We start from the raw sequence: 21,810 nt of genomic DNA, 5'->3' as shown, positions 1-21,810 counted from the left end.
TTTGCTCTCCGAGACAGGCTCCAAGTGGAACTCTGCCACTTACAGGATAAAGGCATCCTTTCTCCCATCGCGCACAGTCAATGCCTATTGTGATAGTCGAGAAGCCAAACATTGCTCTACCCATCTGTAGCAATTTTAAGGCCATGGTCAATTCTCAGTCCGTCATTGATGCCTATGCTGTTCCTTTGATGGATGACATACTCACACATCTTGCAGGCTCAACCCTTTTCGCCAAAATTGATTTGTATGATGCTTATTTGCAGCTGCCATTGGACAACGAATCGCAGCAGATCCTAGTCATCAATATCCTGTGTGGCCTTTCCCAGTACCACCACCTCCCGCTTGGCATTGCCAGCACCCCCACCATTTTCCAACATTATCTGGAACGCCTCACAAGGCAGGTGCCCGGGGCAGCCAATTATCTGGACAATGTCATCATCAGTGGCTGGTCTGCACTGGACCTCATGGTCAAACTGGACCGGCAGTTTCAGGTTTCTTCCAAGGCTAACCTCCATTGCCGGAAAGAAAAGTGTGACATTTTTGCACGAGAAGTCAGCTATCTTGGGTTCACAATTGATGCCCGCAGTCTACATGTCTCTAAGGAATGTCGAGGTGATTCAGAACTTGCCTCCTTCCACCAACATGAAGCCACTGCAATACATACTCGGTCAAGTCAACTATAATCAGCGTTTTATACCCCACGCTGGTGAGATTTCGCCACCCCTGACCAAGTTATTGCTCAAGGGTGCGCACTGGGTTTGGGACATAGCATGTGAGCTGGCTTTCACATGTCTCAAGTCAGTGGTCTCCCACCCTCCTTGCCTGGCCGTTTATGATCCTTCCCTACCCCTCATCATCGCCGCCGACACCTTGGACTATGGCCTGGGTGTGGTCCTCTGACAAGTGATTGACGGCATTGAAAGGCTGGTGGATTTTGCATCCAGAAAATTGACCGACACTCAAACCAAATATAGTCAAATTGAAAAGTAAGCTTTGGTACTGGTTTTTGCCCTGACAAAGTTCTACAATTTCGTGTATGGTCGTCATTTGATGCTGCAGACCAATCACAAACCTTTGACTTCATTGTTTCATCTGGGTGCTGCAGTGTTCACCCAGATGATACACTGCCTCCAGTGTTGGGCACTCTTCCTGGCAACATTCAACTTTGATATTGTCTACCACACCTCTGAAAATGACGCAAATGCCGATTTTGTGTCACAGCTGCCTGCTGGGGTGAATTGTGAGTTTTACGCTTTCCCCTTGGTTTGTTGCCATGTGGACCCAGATTAGGACGTAGCTCTGGACGTGCTTCTACTGGATGCTGATGATGTCTGGTGGGCCACCGCTCACGATCAGACAGTGCACACTCTCTGCCACCAAATCGCTGCAGGTTGGCCGACCAGCTGTCATAGCGTCCACAATGCCGAGGTACAGCACTCTGCGATCATCGCCACAGTCTCTTTATCCACAGTGGTGTTATCCTCTCGCATAGTGATTCTGACGTTCACCAGGTGGTCATACCACATTGGTTCTGCCACTGTGTCCTCGACCTTCTCCACACTGGACATTGGGGCATCGTCCTCACCAAACAGCTGGCCCACCAACACCTTTGTTGGTGAGGTATAGATAAAAACAGTGCCTCCCTCATGTTAGCCTGCACCATGTGCCAAACACATCAGGCAACACCCCTGAGCCAGTGTTTTACGTGGCCGGATGCTGCTGCTCCGTGGAATTTCACAGGGCCATTTCACGGTTCCCAGTGGCTCATACTGATCAACTCTGGGTCGGGATACCTTATGTCCCCTGCATGATGATCACCACTTCTGCTGAGACTATCAAAATTCTGTATGGATAATGGTTCACAGTTTACTTCAACCAAGTTTAAGCAATTCTGTACTGCAAATGGAATTTCCTTCCTCCATACCACTCCATTTCACCCTGCATCAAATTGCCGGGCAGATTGTTTCGTGCGGACATTAAAGACCCAGCTCAATAAGCTGCTGAGCTATCACCCGCTGCAGGAGCCCTTGCTTCTTTTCTTGGCTACATACCGCGCCACCCCCCATGCCGGTAATAGTCAAGTGGAGAATACTTCATGGTCGACTATTCTGCTCCCTCTTACCTGTCCTGGTTCCTGAGGATTCTCACCGTCCCGTCTGCACACCGACACACTCCTTTTGTGTTCAGCTGGACGTCTAGGTGCAGACCTTCTCTCATTCATGGGTGCACTCGGCACGTGCCATCATCATCGAGCTCTGTGGCTGGGAAATAGCATCTCTCTGGTGGGCCGACAGTTCCACCACCCGCTGGCACCTGAACCGACTCCACCCCCATCTGGTGGACCACGATGCCCCAGGGGAGCTGCCAGTGTCTATTGCCGACCGCCCTGTGGTGGAACCTCTGCTTCCGCCTCTGCCTCAGCCGCTATCTCCATCATCAGATGCCTATGCTGCTTTGCCGCCTCCCGCCCCTGCTGGTCATGAACTCATGGATGTCAACCAGGATGCACCTACGCCTATGGACCTTCGTGGTACTGTGCATTTTTTTCCCAGAGGAAGACATGTTGTAGTGGCCCCTTATTGTTAGAGGGCCCATAGAACCAGTGCAGACAGAAACATCATCATCAGACAGAAACAGTAACAGACTTCCCAAATAAACACAGAACTACTTCACCAGACAACATGTGACAGTGTTTACTAATTGATAGGAACAGCTCCGGCCAGTACTTACGCCATCCCTAGCCTTGTATTCACTCACCGTAGTCTTTTAGTAGCACGTTGTATTTTGTAGAGTAGTTTTGGTCAGTATTCTCTTCCATTGACTTGTTGTCTTGTTTCCTTATCTGTTTTACTACCACAGAGTTGTTCCTCCCCCGGCATTTAAAACTTATTGTATGCCAAGAAGACATTTATTTCTTTAATTGTAATAAAGTGTGTTCAAGTTGACTGTTAGTTCTTTCCTGCTGATTGCAGGACACTACACAGCCAAAAACAATTAACTGTGTTACTTCACTTCTTCAGGATGGTAGTCAAAACTTCATACTAACTTCCATATTACACCGAAGAGCCAAGGAAACTGGTACAAGTGGCTAATATTGCATAGGGCCCCGAGAGCATGCAGAAGTGCCGTAACATGATGTGGTATGGACTTGACTTAACTAATGTCTGAAGTAATGCTGGAGGGAAATGACACCATGAATCCTGAAGGGCTGTCCATAAATCCGTAAGAGTATGAGGGGGTGGAGATCTCTTCTGAACAGCACTTTGCAAGGCATCCCAGATAAGCTCAATAATGTTCATGTCTGGGAAGTTCACTGGCCATTGGAAGTGTTTAAACTCAGAAGGGTATTCCTGGAACCACTCTGTAGCAATTCTGGATGTGTGAGGTGTCACATTGTCCTGCTGGAATTGTCCAAGCCTGTTGGAATGCACAATAGTCATGAATGGATGCAGGTGATCAGACACAATGCTTATGTATGTGTCACCTGTCTAGTCATATCTAGACATATCAAGGGTCCCATTTCACTCTGCACACGGCCCACACCATTACAGAGCCTCCTCCAGCTAGAACAGTCTCCGACTGACATGTAGGGTCCATGGATTCACGAGGTTGTCTCCATGGCTGTATATGTTCATCTGCTCGATACAAGTTGGATCAAGACTCATCCGACTAGGCAACATGTTTGCAGTCATCAACAGTCCAATGTCTGTGTTGACAGGCCAGGCAAGGCATACAACTTTGTGTCATGCAGTCATCAAACCTACACGAGAAGGTCTTTGGCTTCAGAAGCCCATATCAATGATGTTTCATTGAATGGTCCGCACGCTGACACTTGTTGAAGGTCCAGCATGGAAATCTGCAGCAGTTTGTGGAAGGGTTGCACTTCTGTCATGTTGAACGATTCTCTTCAGTTTTCATTGGTCCCATTCTTGCGGGATCTTTTTCCTGCTGCAGCAGTGTCAGTGATTTGATGTTTTACCAGATTTCTGATATTCACGATACACTCATGAAATGGTCATACAGGAAAATCCCCACTTCATTACTACCTCAGAGAGGCTATGTCCATCACTCATGCACAAACTATAACACCACATTCAAACTCACTTAAATCTTGATAACCTGCCATTGTGGCAGCAGTAACTGATCTAACAACTGCGACCGACTCTTGTTGTCTTACATAGGCATTGCTGACCACAGCACCGTATTCTGCCTGTTTACATATCTCGGTATTTGAATAAGCATGCCTATACCAGTTTGTTTGGCACCTCAGTGTATTAATTAAAGATAAAATAACAGTTTTCAGCAGTGAAATTTTAAAAGTTTCTCTAGATCCAGCCCTACAGATTGAGGGGAACAGAAGACAGTGGTTGACACATTACCCATTCAAAACTGCTGTTCGTGCATGTCCTTGAGGAGAAAGACTGAGATGTAAACATGAAAAACTATAAATCTGCAGAATTAATCTTTTACTCTGCAGCAGTGTGTGCACTGATTTGGAATTTCCTAGCAGATTGAAACCATGTGCCAGACCAGGACTCGAACTCAGAACCTGGCCTTTCATGAGCAATGCTCTTACTGAGTGAGCTATCCACACACAGCTTGCGATCTGCCCTCACATCATAGATGTACTTCTGCCAGTAGCTCTTCTCCTACTTTCTAAGACCACAGAAGTTCTGCTACATAACTGGCAGATCATGAGCTGTCCCTGGATAGCTCAGGCAGTAGAACAGTCATAGGTTCTGGGTTAGGATCTCAAAACAGCACACAGTTTTAATCTATAAATCTGCATGTTGTAGTTCTGCTGTAAAACATATAAAGTATGAGAAATGAGGATTCCATGCAGTTTTAGTTGTTATGTTGATTTCTAGAAACATTTGGTTGAATATTATGGTTCATAGATTTGATAAGTACCATGATCCACTGACACATTATGTATGCTGGCATCTCAGCAATATTCAGATATAATACAAGGCTCTTGTCTCTTGTTTTCTTTCAGCATAACTGCATCATTAAGGTTTGATGGTGCTCTTAATGTGGACCTGACAGAGTTCCAAACCAACCTTGTTCCTTACCCAAGGATTCATTTCCCTCTGGTACAGTATTATTTCTCCTCATTTGAGCTTACAATAGTCATTTCATTAATTTGTAGATATAGACACTTAAGAGAAATCAGATTTATCTTTTCTTTTATCCTTTTTATTGATGATGTAATTTCTTCCACAGCCCTATCACATGAAGAGAGGTGGCTGGCATTAGCTGTATCACTGCTCTGCAGTCTAACTGCATATGAAATACAAAATATTGTTTTCAAAATTTAAAAGGATTAATTTGACAAAATTCTAATAACTTTTCCAGTTTACCTTCATCATCAATGATGATCCAGTACAATAAACATAAACTGCATAAGTCAGTGTTTGTTTTAGAAAAAATTGTGTGGAAAGGTAGACCTGCTTACTAGACAGATGTGTTAAACACTGCACTACCCTGGCACTGTGGCTAATGCAGCTGCATGGATAGCCCTCATATTTGACATGCATAATCACTTACAGTGTAGAAGCCGTTTATCATGAGGTATTTGAGAACTGTGCTTCTGAACACAGTTATGTTCTTAATTGCTTATTGTACAGTCTAATACACTCTCTGCTGTACACATCTGTAGCCCCATTGGGGGCATGTCTGTTGCTTGATTAAGCAACACACATGATCTTGTTCTCTGGATATATCCAAAAGTTGACCTACATTGATAACTTTGTGGGGACATAAAAGACCTGGCTGTACCCCTCAATGATATTGCTCCCCTGCCACAGTGAGAACAATTGTATCTTTTCCAGATCAGGTCTCTGTAATAAGAGCTCTATGCTAAATGCATTGTGTATAAACTGCGAGAATAAAAGTAGAGTGTGTACTACAAAGAACTGATCTGGCAAAGATACAGTTGTTCTTGCTGTGGTAAGGCAGCGGTTGTATTGGATGGTAGAGCCATTGGTTCTATGTCCCCGCAGCTTAATATAGTAGCCACTTTCTATGTCCATAAGTACTGACCCAAATAAAGTTATGTGTATTTTGTTGCTATTGATACTGATGAAATATCAGATAGTAAAATAATTCATAATATAACACTATGTTACAAAATTTTTTGACTCATTTTCTGTACGTTGAAATGTGTTTTACCTTTCCAGCATTTGGTATAGTAATTATTATGGTCATCACAATTTAAAATTTACTGTATTTCATGTGTAATTACAAACCATTTGAAATTTAACACAGGCAACATATGCTCCAGTTCTTTCTGCGGAAAAAGCAGGACATGAGAAGATGAGTGTAGCAGAAATTACAAAGTCCTGCTTCGAACCCCAACATCAAATGGTAACATCAATGATGAATCTGTTTGGAAATAAGTCTTAAAGTTGTAAGAATGTTCAGACTTTTGTTTCATGTTACTTAAGCTAGTACTGTAGACATCTATACACACACATAAGATTACAAACATTTATTATTAAGACCTACAAGTCATTGTAAATGGAGTAAGGACTGGCATTCAGTACTTTGCACTCCACAAAATTTCCATTATGTACATCTATAAAAATATATGTACCAATTGTCTCTCCTAAAAGTTGTCACATCACCTTCTTCTTGTGTTTGTAATATTTAGATTTTGTTATAGTGAACCTGAACAAAGAGTGCTAATTGTGTCTTGCATGCAACATCACTTGTCAGTAGAAAAAGTGATTATGGCTCTCACTATAAACGAAATGATGACTAAACTGTAATTTTATGCATACAGTTTGTAGAGCAACCTCAGATTAAATTGTACAATATTAAGTTCAATGACATTTATTGACACTAGCAGCAAAACACGAAAAATACTCAGTTTCCAGCAGTGATGATACAGACTCTGTTCTAATCTGTTTTTGTGCTCCCACTGCACAGAAGTGTGACTGAAGTCAGGATGATATTCTTGTTCTGAATATTGCACAAGACTAATTTAAGGTAGGTTTGTCAAGTGCAAATTGAATATAAAAATCTACATTTAAGACACTATCTTGTTCCTGCAGAGAAGCAAACTGCTATATACCCACCATGAGCAATCTTTGATAGGGATACCTCCCACATATACACTGTAAGATTACTGACTTTAGTTTCCTTGATCAACTTACCCTTTTTTGTTCAGTGGCTAGTGGCTTAGTAGTGACTGACTTTGGCACTGTCCACAATGCCTGTGTAAGGATTCAAATAGGAAGGTTTTCACAGACTTTTAAAGTACAAAACAGTTGTGTACTCAGTTACAACATAAAAGGCAAGAATTGTAAGCATTACTTTTACAAATCTGGCAATGATGTTATTTCATTTAACTACTGAGTATATTTTCTTAAAATTCGTTGTTTTCTAGAGCATTTTTTTAATTGCCCAGGTTTCTTCTCATTTTCTTAAAAAAATACTGCCAAGAATTTTCTAGATACCAAAATTTTATATTTTAGAGACATTTCACTACCTAAAATCTTTCCCCAGTAAAAATATACATTCTTCAATACAAAAAATTGGGCTGCAATTCAGAAACACTACATTTCTGAAACGTGTGCATCCTAAAATTTGAATGACTGTGCAACATTTTTGAACAGTAATATTTCCTTAATTACAAAATATAGAAAAAAAGCAAGGTATTCTTTACTTAGAACAGAACCAGGACCTTCAAGTGGAATATATCAATCATAGAACGAATATTCATAAGTGGGGTGGAATTTTTAAATACATGTTGTTTCCCTACATCTTAAATTTTGAATATTTCCTTAAATGAGATCTTTCTACAAGAAATAAATGTATTGTTATCACTGAGAACGTACAAATTATTCTCTGATGAGACACAAAATTACAGCTTAAAAAAAAAAATATATATAAAAAAACAAAGATGAGGTGACTTACCGAACAAAAGCGCTGGCAGGTCGATAGACACACAAACAAACAAACACAAACATACACACAAAATTCAAGCTTTCGCAACAAACTGTTGCCTCATCAGGAAAGAGGGAAGGAGAGGGGAAGACGAAAGGAAGTGGGTTTTAAGGGAGAGGGTAAGGAGTCATTCCAATCCCGGGAGCGGAAAGACTTACCTTAGGGGGAAAAAAGGACAGGTATACACTCGCACACACGCACATATCCATCCACACATACAGACACAAGCAGACATATTTAAATACACTCCTGGAAATTGAAATAAGAACACCGTGAATTCATTGTCCCAGGAAGGGGAAACTTTATTGACACATTCCTGGGGTCAGATACACCACATGATCACACTGACAGAACCACAGGCACATAGACACAGGCAACAGAGCATGCACAATGTCGGCACTAGTACAGTGTATATCCACCTTTCGCAGCAATGCAGGCTGCTATTCTCCCATGGAGACGATCGTAGAGATGCTGGATGTAGTCCTGTGGAACGGCTTGCCATGCCATTTCCACCTGGCGCCTCAGTTGGACCAGTGTTCGTGCTGGACGTGCAGACCGCGTGAGACGACGCTTCATCCAGTCCCAAACATGCTCAATGGGGGACAGATCCGGAGATCTTGCTGGCCAGGGTAGTTGACGTACACCTTCTAGAGCACGTTGGGTGGCACGGCATACATGCGGACGTGCATTGTCCTGTTGGAACAGCAAGTTCCCTTGCCGGTCTAGGAATGGTAGAACGATGGGTTCGACGACGGTTTGGATGTACCGTGCACTATTCAGTGTCCCCTCGACGATCACCAGTGGTGTACGGCCAGTGTAGGAGATCGCTCCCCACACCATGATGCCGGGTGTTGGCCCTGTGTGCCTCGGTCGTATGCAGTCCTGATTGTGGCGCTCACCTGCACGGCGCCAAACACGCATACGACCATCATTGGCACCAAGCAGAAGCGACTCTCATCGCTGAAGACGACACGTCTCCATTCGTCCCTCCATTCACGCCTGTCGCGACACCACTGGAGGCGGGCTGCACGATGTTGGGGCGTCAGCGGAAGACAGCCTAACGGTGTGCGAGACCGTAGCCCAGCTACATGGTTGCGAATGGTCCTCGCCGATACCCCAGGAGCAACAGTGTCCCTAATTTGCTGGGAAGTGGCGGTGCGGTCCCCTACGGCACTGCGTAGGATCCTACGGTCTTGGCGTGCATCCGTGCGTCGCTGTGGTCCGGTCCCAGGTCGACGGGCACGTGCACCTTCCGCCGACCACTGGCGACAACATCGATATACTGTGGAGACCTCACGCCCCACGTGTTGAGCAATTCGGCGGTACGTCCACCCGGCCTCCCGCATGCCCACTATACGCCCTCGCTCAAAGTCCGTCAACTGCACATACGGTTCACATCCACGCTGTCGCGGCATGCTACCAGTGTTAAAGACTACGATGGAGCTCCATATGCCACGGCAAACTGGCTGACACTGACGGTGGCGGTGCACAAATGCTGCGCAGCTAGCGCCATTCGACGGCCAACACCGCGGTTCCTGGTGTGTCCACTGTGCCGTGCGTGTGATCATTGCTTGTACAGCCGTCTCGCAGTGTCCGGAGCAAGTATGGTGGGTCTGACACACCGGTGTCAATGTGTTCTTTTTTCCATTTCCAGGAGTGTACATATTTGGTCTTTAAGTATGTCTGCTTGTGTCTGTATGTGTGGATGGATATGTGCGTGTGTGCGAGTGTATACCTGTCCTTTTTTCCCCCTAAGGTAAGTCTTTCCACTCCCGGGATTGGAATGACTCCTTACCCTCTCCCTTAAAACCCACTTCCTTTCGTCTTCCCCTCTCCTTCCCTCTTTCCTGATGAGGCAACAGTTTGTTGCAAAAGCTTGAATTTTGTGTGTATGTTTGTGTTTGTTTGTGTGTCTATCGACCTGCCAGCGCTTTTGTTCGGTAAGTCACCTCATCTTTGTTTTTATATATAATTTTTCCCATGTGGAATGTTTCCTTCTATTATATATGTCTAAAAACAAAGATGATGTGACTTACCAAATGAAAGTGCTGGCAGGTCGACCGAACTCCGGAGATGGGAACTTGCCCTTCAGTATATCCTCTCTTCTCGTCATCCGCCAGGCCTCAATCTCCGCTAATTTCAAGTTGCCGCCACTCATACCTCACCTGTCTTTCAACAACTTCTTTGCCTCTACACTTCTGCCTTGACTGACATCTCTGCCCAAACTCTTTGTCTTTAAATATGTCTGCTTGTGTCTGTATGTGTGGATGGATATGTGCGTGTGTGCGAGTGTGTGCCTGTCCTTTTTTCCCCCTAAGGTGGGCCTTTCCGCTCCCGGGATTGGGGTGGCTCCTTGCCCTCTCCCTTGGAGCCCACTTCCTTTCGTCTTCCCCTCTCCTTCCCTCTTTCCTGGTGGGGCGGCAGTTTGTTGCGAAAGCTTGGGTTTTGTGTGTATGTTTGTGTTTGTTTGTGTGTCTATCGACCTGCCAGCGCTTTTGTTCGGTAAGTCACATATATATATATATATATATATATATATAGTGGAGGGAAACATTCCACGTGGGAAGAATTGTATGTGGGGACAGGGATGAGGTGACTTACCGAACGGGGGCGCGGGCGGGTCGATGGACACACGGACAAGCACAGGCATACGTGCCGGATTTGGGCTTTCGCGGCGAACTGTTGCCTCGTCGGGGGGGGGGGGGGGGGGGGGGGGAGGTGGGTTTTGGGGGAGAGGGGGGGGAGTCGTTCCAGTCCCGGGGGCGGGGGGACTTGCCTTGGGGGGAAGGAGGGACAGGTGTGCGCTCGCGCACGCGCGCATATCCATCCACACATGCAGATGTGGATGGATATGTGCGTGTGTGCGAGTGTATACCTGTCCTTTTTTCCCCCTAAGGTAAGTCTTTCCGCTCCCGGGATTGGAATGACTCCTTAACCTCTCCCTTAAAACCCACTTCCTTTCGTCTTCCCCTCTCCTTCCCTCTTTCCTGATGAGGCAACAGTTTGTTGCGAAAGCTTGAATTTTGTGTGTATGTTTGTGTTTGTTTGTGTGTCTATCGACCTGCCAGCGCTTTACTTATTTATCATTATAAATAATTTGTCTTTATGTGTGCTTTTATTTTAATTATTAGTTTTAGTTGATTTAGCTTAGTTCCTTATTTCTTTTTATCTTTATTCTCCTGAAAACCTGGAAAATATAAATATTTGGTTTTAAATACCACAGGAGAGCAAGAGATGTATTCCACAGCAGCAATTTTGCAGAAATTCCTCGTCATTATCTGCTCCACCTGAAATCTCTAAAACCTTTCATTGCTATGCAGATTGTTCGGCACAACTATTTGCTATGTTGTTTCATGAATCTGGATGATAGGTCCAACAATTTAGCAAGTTAAAGTTTATTAATTTGGAGATAATCTCTCAAAGAATTATGCCTGTGTAAAATATAGGTTTGCACTATCATTCCAAACTTCATCTCTGAGCAGTCTACATCTCATAATATCGTGATAATTAACTAATTTCGGTATGGAGATATACACACCTTGAATACCTGATGTTAATTATTGGATTTTATTTTGTGCAGAAAACTATTTGAACATTTACAGTATACTGTAATGGTGCATCACAACAATACAATCTCTCTCCTCCTCTCATATGTCCGATCTCTCCATTTTCTTCACAAAGAGTCCCTAAAATAAAATCTTTGGTTTGGTAAGACACAGAGATGTGTTTGTAGCACAGAACATTCTATTCTCACAGTCAGTATATGCCATTCACCACAATATCAATTCATCACTCCCAAATTTAGAGTTTTGCATGCATTGATACACAACATGGTCAGCATGACTTTCAGTTTGTTGCGAACCTGCCTTACCTTATGGGTGTCAGGGATTATGGATGCTTTCATTGTGATGACTGGAAATTTGTTTCTAGATCATACCCATAAACCAAGGACTCATCATCAGTGATTACTGTGTAAAGAAAATAGATGCTTATCACCTCAGTTATGCCTCTGGATTCATGATTTCCGTTCATAGAGGTCACAGTTTGTAGTGATTAAAGAAAAGTCATCGATTAAAACAGAAGTCTGTTTAAGTATTGTTATAGGACCCCTGCTATTCCTTCTCTATATAAATGTTTTAAGAGACAATTTGAGCAGACATCTTAGTTTGCTTGCAGACGATACTGCCATTTATCATCTAGTAAAGTCAACAGAAGATCAAAATAAATTGCAAAACGATTTAGAAAAGATAACTGTATGGTGTGAAAATTGGCAGTTGACCCTAAATAATAAAAAGTGTGAGGTCATCCACATGAGTGCTAAAAGCAATCTCTTAAATTTTGGTTACTCAATAAATCAGTCAAATCTAAAGGCCATAAATTCAACTAAATATCTAGGAATTACAGTTACAAACAACTTAAATTGGTAATAACATAGAAAATATTGTGGGGAAGGTGAACCACAGACTGTAACTTATTGGCAGTACACTTAGAAGATGCAACAGATCTACTAAAGAGACTGCCTACCCTAGACTTGTCTATTCTCCTTTGGAGTACTACTGCATGGTGGGCGATCCTTACCAGAAAGAATTAAAGGAGTACATAAAGAAAGTTCAAAGAAGAGCAGCACATTTTGTACTGTCGTGAAATAATGGAGAGAATGCCACTGACATGATACAGGATTTGGGTGGACACCATTAAAACAAAGGCATTTTTCACTGTGGCAGAAGCTCCTAATGAAATTTCAATCACCAACTTTCTTCAGCAAGTGCAAAAATATTTTGCTGATGCTGACCTACGTAGGGAGAAATGATTGTCATAATAAAATAAGGGAAATCGGAGCTTGCACGAAAGGATATAGGTGTTCGTTTTTTCCACATGCTGTTCGAGATTAGAATAACAGATTATTATTGTGAAGTTGGTTCGATGAACCCTCTGCAGGCATTTAAGTGTAGTTTACAGAGTATCCATGTAGATGTAGATGTAGATGTAGATATAGGGATTACTGTTCACAGTATCCAGCATGCCCAGTGCAATCTGCAAACGAAATTGCTTCTACAGATATTCTTTCCATAGCTTGGAGCCACAGTCATATAACTCTGTTTAAATGGAAGTTCTGACATTGGCCTGTAGAGCTTGTTTATTCTACATATCATAATGATTTTGGCCCTTGGCCATTTTCAAGTACCGCTATGTTAAACATTATCAGACTTCTGTAAGTGAAGTCACTGTCAAAAGATATTAAACTCAGTTAAATAACACAGGTGTCACAGCATATAAATGAGAACATATTTACAAAATGTCAAGCAGAAATAGAACTAATATGTCTGACATGCATTTAGGAACTGCACCGAAACATGATCACCAAAAACAGTCATTACATGTGTTGGTTCCATTATCTGAAGCCACACTTTCTAATCAGGTGGTCAGCAAGTAGAGGTGCGCACATGGATGCCCACTATGCCTTGTGATTTTGACTTAGGTCTTGCAGTACCCATACATCTGATTTTTTAACCTTCCCCAATGCATGCAAACGTCACACAATAGTGCAGTGATCACATTTCATCATGTTCGTCAGTTCTTGAGTACACGGATATAGGTCATTGTGGATTAATGTGTTGAAATGGTTATCATCAAACCCCAAAGGTCTTCCTAAATGTGGTGAGTCACTAATGTCAAAATAATCACCTTTAGAAAGAGAAAAACCATTTTTTTGCCATGCTCTATCCGATGACATTATCCCCATATATGACACAAATGTTTCTGACTGCCTACATCAACTTCTACATCTACACCTACATCTGTGCTCTGCAAACCACCATGTGGTGAGTGGCAGAGGGTATATACCATTCTACCAGTTATTATGATTTCATTCAGTTCCATTCACGTTTGGAGCGTGGGAAGAATGGTTGTTTGAATTCCTCTGTGCATACAGTAATCATTATAATCTCATTATGATGATTCCTATGTGAGGGATATGTAGGAGGTTGTTGTATATTCCTAGAGTAATTGATACTTAATACTTACTAGAATTAAGGAAAACATGGAAGGGAGGATCTACCAAACAACTTTTTTTCACACAATCTGTTTATTTAACAATTATCTGTAAAACACAGTTCATATATATATATATATATATATATATATAAAAAAACTGTGTTTTACAGATTATCTGTAAAACACAGTTCATATATATATATATATATATATATATATATATATATATATATATATATATATATATATAATGGAAGGAAACATTCCACGTGGGAAAAATTTATATATAAAAACAAAGATGAGGTGACTTACCGAACAAAAGCGCTGGCAGGTCGATAGACACACAAACAAACACAAACATACACACAAAATTCAAGCTTTCGCAACAAACTGTTGCCTCATCAGGAAAGAGGGAAGGAGAGGGGAAGACGAAAGGAAGTGGGTTTTAAGGGAGAGGGTAAGGAGTCATTCCAATCCCGGGAGCGGAAAGACTTACCTTAGGGGGAAAAAAGGACAGGTATACACTCATACACACGCACATATCCATCCACACACACAGACACAAGCAGACATATTTAAATATGTCTGCTTGTGTCTGTGTGTGTGGATGGATATGTGCGTGTGTACGAGTGTATACCTGTCCTTTTTTCCCCCTAAGGTAAGTCTTTCCGCTCCCGGGATTGGAATGACTCCTTACCCTCTCCCTTAAAACCCACTTCCTTTCGTCTTCCCCTCTCCTTCCCTCTTTCCTGATGAGGCAACAGTTTGTTGCGAAAGCTTGAATTTTGTGTGTATGTTTGTGTTTGTTTGTGTGTCTATCGACCTGCCAGCGCTTTTGTTCGGTAAGTCACCTCATCTTTGTTTTTATATATATATATATATATATATATATATATATATATATATATATATATATATATATATATGAACTGTGTTTTACAGATAATTGAAACACTTAACCATAAAATTTTCTTTAACAAAATGAACAAATCTGCAAAATTATTTTGACCTTAAACCATAAGTTTAATAAGCTTTTAATCTTTGCAAAATAAATCTGAAGTGCTGAATTGCAAAACAGCAAACAATATGATGGTGATAAGACTTACTTCAAAGCAACCAACCTCTTAATTTCAATCGGCAACCAAGGTGCGACTGGATCCCAATTCGTCCTTGTGACAATTTTATTTTGACTAAAGCTCTGGTGACAGTTGGCTGTTAATATTTTCAAAGTTAAACTGATTGTCAGTTATTAAGACCCTCTGAAGGAACGTCTTAAAACATTACTTGTGAACACTTATTACAAGAGAACTCACTCGGCAGAACCACAAGATCTAGCTAAAATACATCAATAATGACTCAGCCTTTCAAACACAGAAATTAACAGCTTAGTACAACAGGTTGTTCAGATTATAACTAGTGACTGAGAAATGCAATTACAATCAAAGAATTGAACCAGTCAACAGCTAAATCTAACCACAAGGTCCCTCTTTTGTTTAACGGCAACCTGAGCCTTAGTACAACTGTTAATGATCAGGTACAAACCAGAAAAGAAAACCAATATAATAGTGGGACAAATTTTAAAATGACGATTAGTGTCTTAGTTCAATACTACTGCCTATATTTATGACCAAAGAGCCGACTGAGTAAAACTCTGAGGGTCTGGGTACAAACCAGAAAATAATGAGGAGGGCAGGTAGACAATGAAACAAATCACAATGAGGATTACAGAATGTTACTCCTCATTATCAGTAGGCAGTTCCATAGATCCACGGTGTGCCACAGAAGTTACTGAGTGGTGTCAACATAAGTCAGGTAGAACAGGGCAGTCAGGCCATGAGCGGTCGACACGAGTGTTGCCAACCAACCATGGGATGTCCGCCCGCTGCTTGTAGTCATAGCTGACCCTGGTGAAGTACTCTGGTATTTTTGCTCTGCACAAGATCTCCTTGTGTGGCTCGGACCTCGTGTCCACATCTTGTCATGACGTACTACCAATCCCCAAACTTCTCGGGCCAGCACACTTCCTTGGGGCACACCCAAAGTTATTTCTACATCTGACAATGAATCTCCATCCAAGGTAATTTGCTGGGTCCTGCCTACCAAAAAGTCCTCAATCCAGTCACAAATTTCACTCAATACCCCATTTGGTCATTTTTTTTGACAATAAGTGTAGGTGTGGTACTGAGTGAAATGCGTTTTGGAATTCAAGAAATACTGCACCTAAGTGGCTACTTTGATTCAAATCTTTCAGTATATCATGTGAGGAAAGTGGAAGTTAGGTTTAACATGACTGATGTTTTCAAAATCCATGCATTCCAGCAAAATGGTGATTTACACTGGAAACTTCTGGTGTATTTGTTTCTAGTAGTTTATTTCACGTTTTCTGGTATGCTGAACACAAATCTCGAATCTGGAGTTGTCCAACACAAATTTTCCCAATAAATATGAGAAAAAATAAAATTCATTTTTGTACATGCATAGAGGGTGGCCCTATTATACATTTCCTAAACGTTGTCTGATAATGATCTCTAACTAGGTGAACTGTGACCCACGGAGAGGCAAATACATGGCTGTCTGTATGCTCTACCGTGGAGACATTGTGCCAAAGGATGTCAATTCAGCCATCTCTGCAATTAAGAAAGAGAAGACCATACAGTTTGTAGAATGGTGTCCAACTGGATTTAAGGTAAGCTATTGTCTGTCTATTTATTAATGTTGCAAATTAAGAGCTCAGATAAGAAATGAGCTTTTCCCACAGAATCAACAAATCAGTGAGGAGTGGAACAAGTGGAATACATTGGAAGAAGGAGGGATATATACTGACAGATAAAAGTAACAACACCAAAATATAATTAATGTAGAATAATGAAATTTCTGGAAGCAGTTGTCTAGGTAATATGTATAAGTAGCTAACATTGCAAGATCACAAGTTAATGTAAACACAAGATAAACAGTTGCAAAAGAGAAATGCCAGTACATTAATAACTGATGTAATCACCACAATGTTGAGCACAAGTATGCATACATTGAATGCAATGTGTTATACAGGTACCAGATGTCAGTTTGTGGGATGGAGTTCCATGTCTGTTGCACTTTATGGGTCTATACAGGGATGCGTAATGCTTTTTGTGGATGACACTTTAGTTGGTGTCCAAAGATGTCTCATATGTGCCCAATTGTGAACCATTAAAAAAATTTGTGTACATGATAAACAGCCTTCACCATATACTTCTTTTAATCATATATAGGTTTCAGTAGCACTTTTTCCAAGTTTCATGCAAATCATATAGCTCTTACACAAATGATGGCCACAGCCACACTGATTTTTCTACAGACACCAAAAGTGCCACATCTGACTGAGAAGACTTCACCAGTCCCAGCCTCACCTCTTAGTAACAACATAATGCTTTTTGCAGGAAAGATGGACATCCAAAACTGAAGTGCATAATGCTGATGTATCACTAATCATGGCTGGCTGGAGAACCAGTGTTTCAGACAAGCAGCAGTAAAATATGAAGATGTAACAGAGGAGTGATCATAGACCTAAAATCATGTGCAAGTGGGTGTGGTCTGAACTTTGGTTAGTGTTGAAACACTGAGTGAACTGTGTGTAGTGATTTCTATTTCTTATAATCCCACCAGATATATCAATGGACAATGTCATACTACCAGTATGCATCACTACACCTATGTCTGGCTGGGTTACTGCAAGTGGGGAGTGACACAGAATCTCCAGCCAGCAGGTAATTTGATCCCATCAGCAGGCCAATTTAGGGCACATTGACTTCAGGCCCAGTCCCATAGCTGACATGTTCTTCTCCATGGTCAACAAGTCCTGATTATTCTGCATGACACTGGTTATTCTTTGGACTGTTCCTTTTACGACTGGGCCTCCTCAGTATGTGTGCGCAGTGACATTTTGCCTAAAACTATAAAGTTCTACTTTCAAACAATGGAAAATCCAGGATGGAATGTAACAATACCAGAGAAGGAAAGTTGCTACTCACCATTTAGCAGAGATGCTGAGTTGCGATAGGCACAATAAAAAGATGCACACAATTAAAGCTTTCAGCCATTAAGGCCTTTGTCAGCAATAGACACACACACACACACACACACACACACACACACACACACACACACACACACACCTGAATGCAACTTGCACACACATCTGCAGTCTCAGAGAGCTGAGACCACACAGCGAACAGCAGCACCAGTGCATGATGGGAGTGGTGACTGGGTGGGGGTAAGGAGGAGGCTGGGGCGGGGAGGGGGAGGGATAGTATGGTGGGAGTGGCGGACAGTCAAGTGTTGCAGTTTAGACGTTCCCGTAACCCTTCTGGCCTCAACCTTCATTAGTCATTGTCCTCACCCATCCAATCCCCTCCCTATTCCCATTCCAGCACTACACAGCCGTCATTTCACCACCACACCCAGTCTTTTATTTTCTCTCATTTCTGCTACTTACCCCCTCCCCCCTCCGCATCTTCTCTCCTGCCCTCCGTCTAAACTGCAACACTTGACTGTCCATCACTCCCACCATACTATCCCTCCCCCTCCCCACCACAGTCTCCTCCTTACCCCCACCCAGTCGCCACTCCCATCATGCACTGGTGCTGCTGTTCGCAGTGTGGTCTCACCTCTCTGAGACTGCAGACGTGTGTGCAAGTTGCGTTTGTGTGTGTGTGTTTGTGTGTGTGTGTGTGTGTGTGTGTGTGTGTGTGTGTGTGTGTGTGTGCATGTGTGCGCATGTGTGCCTATGTGTATGTGTGTCTACTGCTGACAAAGGCCTTAATGGCCGAAAGCTTTAATTGTGTGAAACTTTTTATTGTGCCTATCGTGACTCAGCATCTCTGCTATATGGTGAGTAGCAACTTTCCTTCTCTGGTATTGTTAAAGTTCTACTTTGGTAGACTGTAATACCATTATGGTAAGTGACTGGATTCTGCATTTCCTATAAGTAGTTCCTGCCACACTAGTTCAAACTTCATCTGTTCTGGTTGTTTTCTTTTGTACTCCAGGAGAAAATTCATTGCATCGGTAACTTTTATGAACTATGTCTCATTTACTCTGTGTTGCAGCGTGTTTGGCAAGTGTTAACGAAACATTTATGTTACAACCAGGGCTATAAATATGTTACTATGAGAAATTGTTCCAAGAATGTAGAAACATAAGAAAATTGTATGTTAGCTATAAACCAAGTGAAACAATGGAAACCCCAGGTTGGATTATCAACAATATAAGGAAGAGATAGATTGCTATTAACAGTAAAGATGACACAATGAGTTGCAGACAGTCACAACAACAAAATACTTACACATTAAGTTTTGGCCAAAGCCTTCACCAAAAAAAGGAAACACACAAACATTCATTCACATGAGCAAGCACACCTCACCTACTATCTCCAGCAGCTATGACCGGAATACAGCTGTCACTTAGCATGGAAGTGAGGAGGAAGAAGGGATAGCAAGGTGTGGTTGGGGATGGGGGTGAGAAGAGTGCTGTCTAGTGGAGAGTGCAGGGAGTAGACTGCCAACAGGAACAGTGTTGAGAGGCCACACACTTCCCCTATCAGTTCAGGTTCACAGTAACGTACACACCAAAGATTTTAGAATATTTTCTTTCATTTATTGATTAACCTTCACATTTTGCTTCTAATTATGCAGCCAGGCATTGTGCAATACAGTATTGGACAAACTGTGTTGTTCTAGGTTCTTTGACAATCCACTTTCAGAAAATAAGTTACTAATTTCCAAGAAAATTTTATTTATGTCTTAAAGTGTTGAAGTTACTCCAGTAGGCTTGATCATAACAATCATATCATCAGCAAAAAGAACAAGTTCTACATCTTGTGTAAATTGGTGCATTGGCAGATCATTTACATATAACAAGAGAGGAGCCAATATCAATCCCTGAGGAACACCTGTACTGATGTTGTTCCCCATGCTGAAGATACTGTTTTGTGCTCTATAATCCCTGGTTTTTTTAACAATTGCTGACTGTTTCCTTCTTCTCACACACTAGGTTCAAGGCAGGTGACGCATGTGGATTTGCAGTGCCCTGTTTTGTACTGTGTACTTTTGGTAGCTACTGTGTATTCTCCTCTGCCCACAGGTCGGTATCAACTACCAGCCCCCAACAGTGGTTCCTGGCGGTGACCTGGCTAAGGTGGAGAGAGCTGTGTGCTGTTTGTGCAATACAACAGCTATTGTAGAGGCATGGATGAGGCTTGACCAGAAATTTGACCTCATGTTTGCAAAAAGAGCGTTCATGCACTGGTTTGTTGGTGAAGGAATGGAAGAAGGTGAGCACCTATATTTGTTTAATTCATTCATTCATTATTTCATCATGTACTTTAGATCCCACCAAGGAGAAGAAATTTCAAGAATATGAAATGAGTCAAGGTATACATTAACATGAGAGAAAGACATTGTAGAAAAGTAGGCTGTGCACTGTATTAATAATGAACTTTCACTACATCTACATGGATACTCTGCATATCACATTCAAGTGCCTGGCAGAGGGTTCATCAAACCACCTTTACAATTCTCTATTATTCCAATCTCATATAGCACGAGGAAAGAATGAACACGTATATCTTTCCATACAAGCTATGATTTCCCTTATTTTATTGTGGTGATCGTTCCTCATATGTAGGTCGGTGGCAACAAAATATTTTCGCATTTGGAGGAGAAAGTTGATGATTGGAATTTCGTGAGAAGATTTCATTGCAACGAAAAATGCCTTTCTTTTACTGATATCCAGCCCAAATCCTGTATCATTTCTGTGACACTCTCTCCCATGTTTCGCGATAATACAAAACATGCTGCCTTTCTTTGAACTTTTTCAATGTACTCCATCAGTCCTATCTGGTAAGGATCCCAGACCACGTAGCAGTATTCTAAAAGAGGACAGACAAGCGCAGAGTCTCCTTAGTAGGTCTGTTACATTTTCTAAGTGTCCTGCCAATAAAATGCAGTCTTTTGTTAGCCTTCCCCACAACAATTTCTATGTGTTCCTTCCAATTTAAGTTGTTTGTAATTGTAATACCTAGGTATTTAGTTGAAGTTACAGCTTTTAGATTAGACTGATTTATCATGTAACCAAAGTTTGACAAGTTTCTTTTAGCACTCATGTGGATGGCCTCACACATTTCATTATTTATGGTCAACTTCCATTTTTTACACCATTCAGATATCTTTTCTAAATCGTTTTGCAATTTGTTTTGATCTTCTGGTGACTTTATTAAAGGATTAACGACAGCATAATCTGCTAACAACCTAAGACGGCAGCTCAGATTGTCTCCAAAATCGTTTATATAGATAAGGAACAGCAAAGGGCGTATAACACTACCTTGGGGAATGCCAGAAATCACTTCTGTTTTACTCAATGATTTTCCATCAATTACTACAAACTGTGACCTCTCTGACAGGAAATCACAAATCCAGTCACATAACTGAGATGATATTCCATAAGCACGCAATTTCACTGTGAACTGCTTGTGTGGTACAGTGTCAAAAGCCTTCCAGAAATCCAGAAATATGGAATTGATCTGAAATCCCTTGTCAACAGCACTCAACACTTCATGTGAATAAAGAGCTAGTTGTGTTTCACAGGGACATTGTTTTCTAAACCCATGTTGACTGTGTGTCAATAGACCTTTTTCTTCAAGGTAATTCATAATATCCGAACACAGTATATGTTCTAAAATCCTGCTGCATGTCGACATTAACAATATGGGATTGTAATTTAGTGGATTACTCCTACTACCATTCTTGAATAATGGAGTGACCTGTGCAACTTTCCAGTCTTTTGCTACAGATCTTTCATCGAGCGAACGGTTGTATATGATTGTTAAATATG

The 21,810-nt window shown here is 41.8% G+C and overlaps 1 protein-coding gene across 1 annotated transcript in view; it reads left to right on the top strand.

Moving 5' to 3' along the window:
- LOC126428082 (tubulin alpha-3 chain-like) overlaps positions 1–21,810 on the top strand; it is a 231,150-nt gene that overhangs the window by 193,606 nt on the left and 15,734 nt on the right. The window contains exons 6-9 of the mRNA XM_050089970.1: positions 4,997–5,093; positions 6,268–6,366; positions 16,481–16,630; positions 20,062–20,251. Of these exons, the coding sequence (XP_049945927.1) occupies positions 4,997–5,093; positions 6,268–6,366; positions 16,481–16,630; positions 20,062–20,251 (536 nt within the window). The remainder of the gene's footprint in view (positions 1–4,996; positions 5,094–6,267; positions 6,367–16,480; positions 16,631–20,061; positions 20,252–21,810) is intronic.

This window comes from Schistocerca serialis, chromosome 12 (genome assembly GCF_023864345.2).
Source record: "Schistocerca serialis cubense isolate TAMUIC-IGC-003099 chromosome 12, iqSchSeri2.2, whole genome shotgun sequence".
In the NCBI taxonomy this organism is placed as follows: domain Eukaryota; kingdom Metazoa; phylum Arthropoda; class Insecta; order Orthoptera; family Acrididae; genus Schistocerca; species Schistocerca serialis.
The sequence above is the reverse complement of the archived record's forward strand: the minus strand, read 5'-3'. Positions and strand labels throughout refer to the sequence as shown.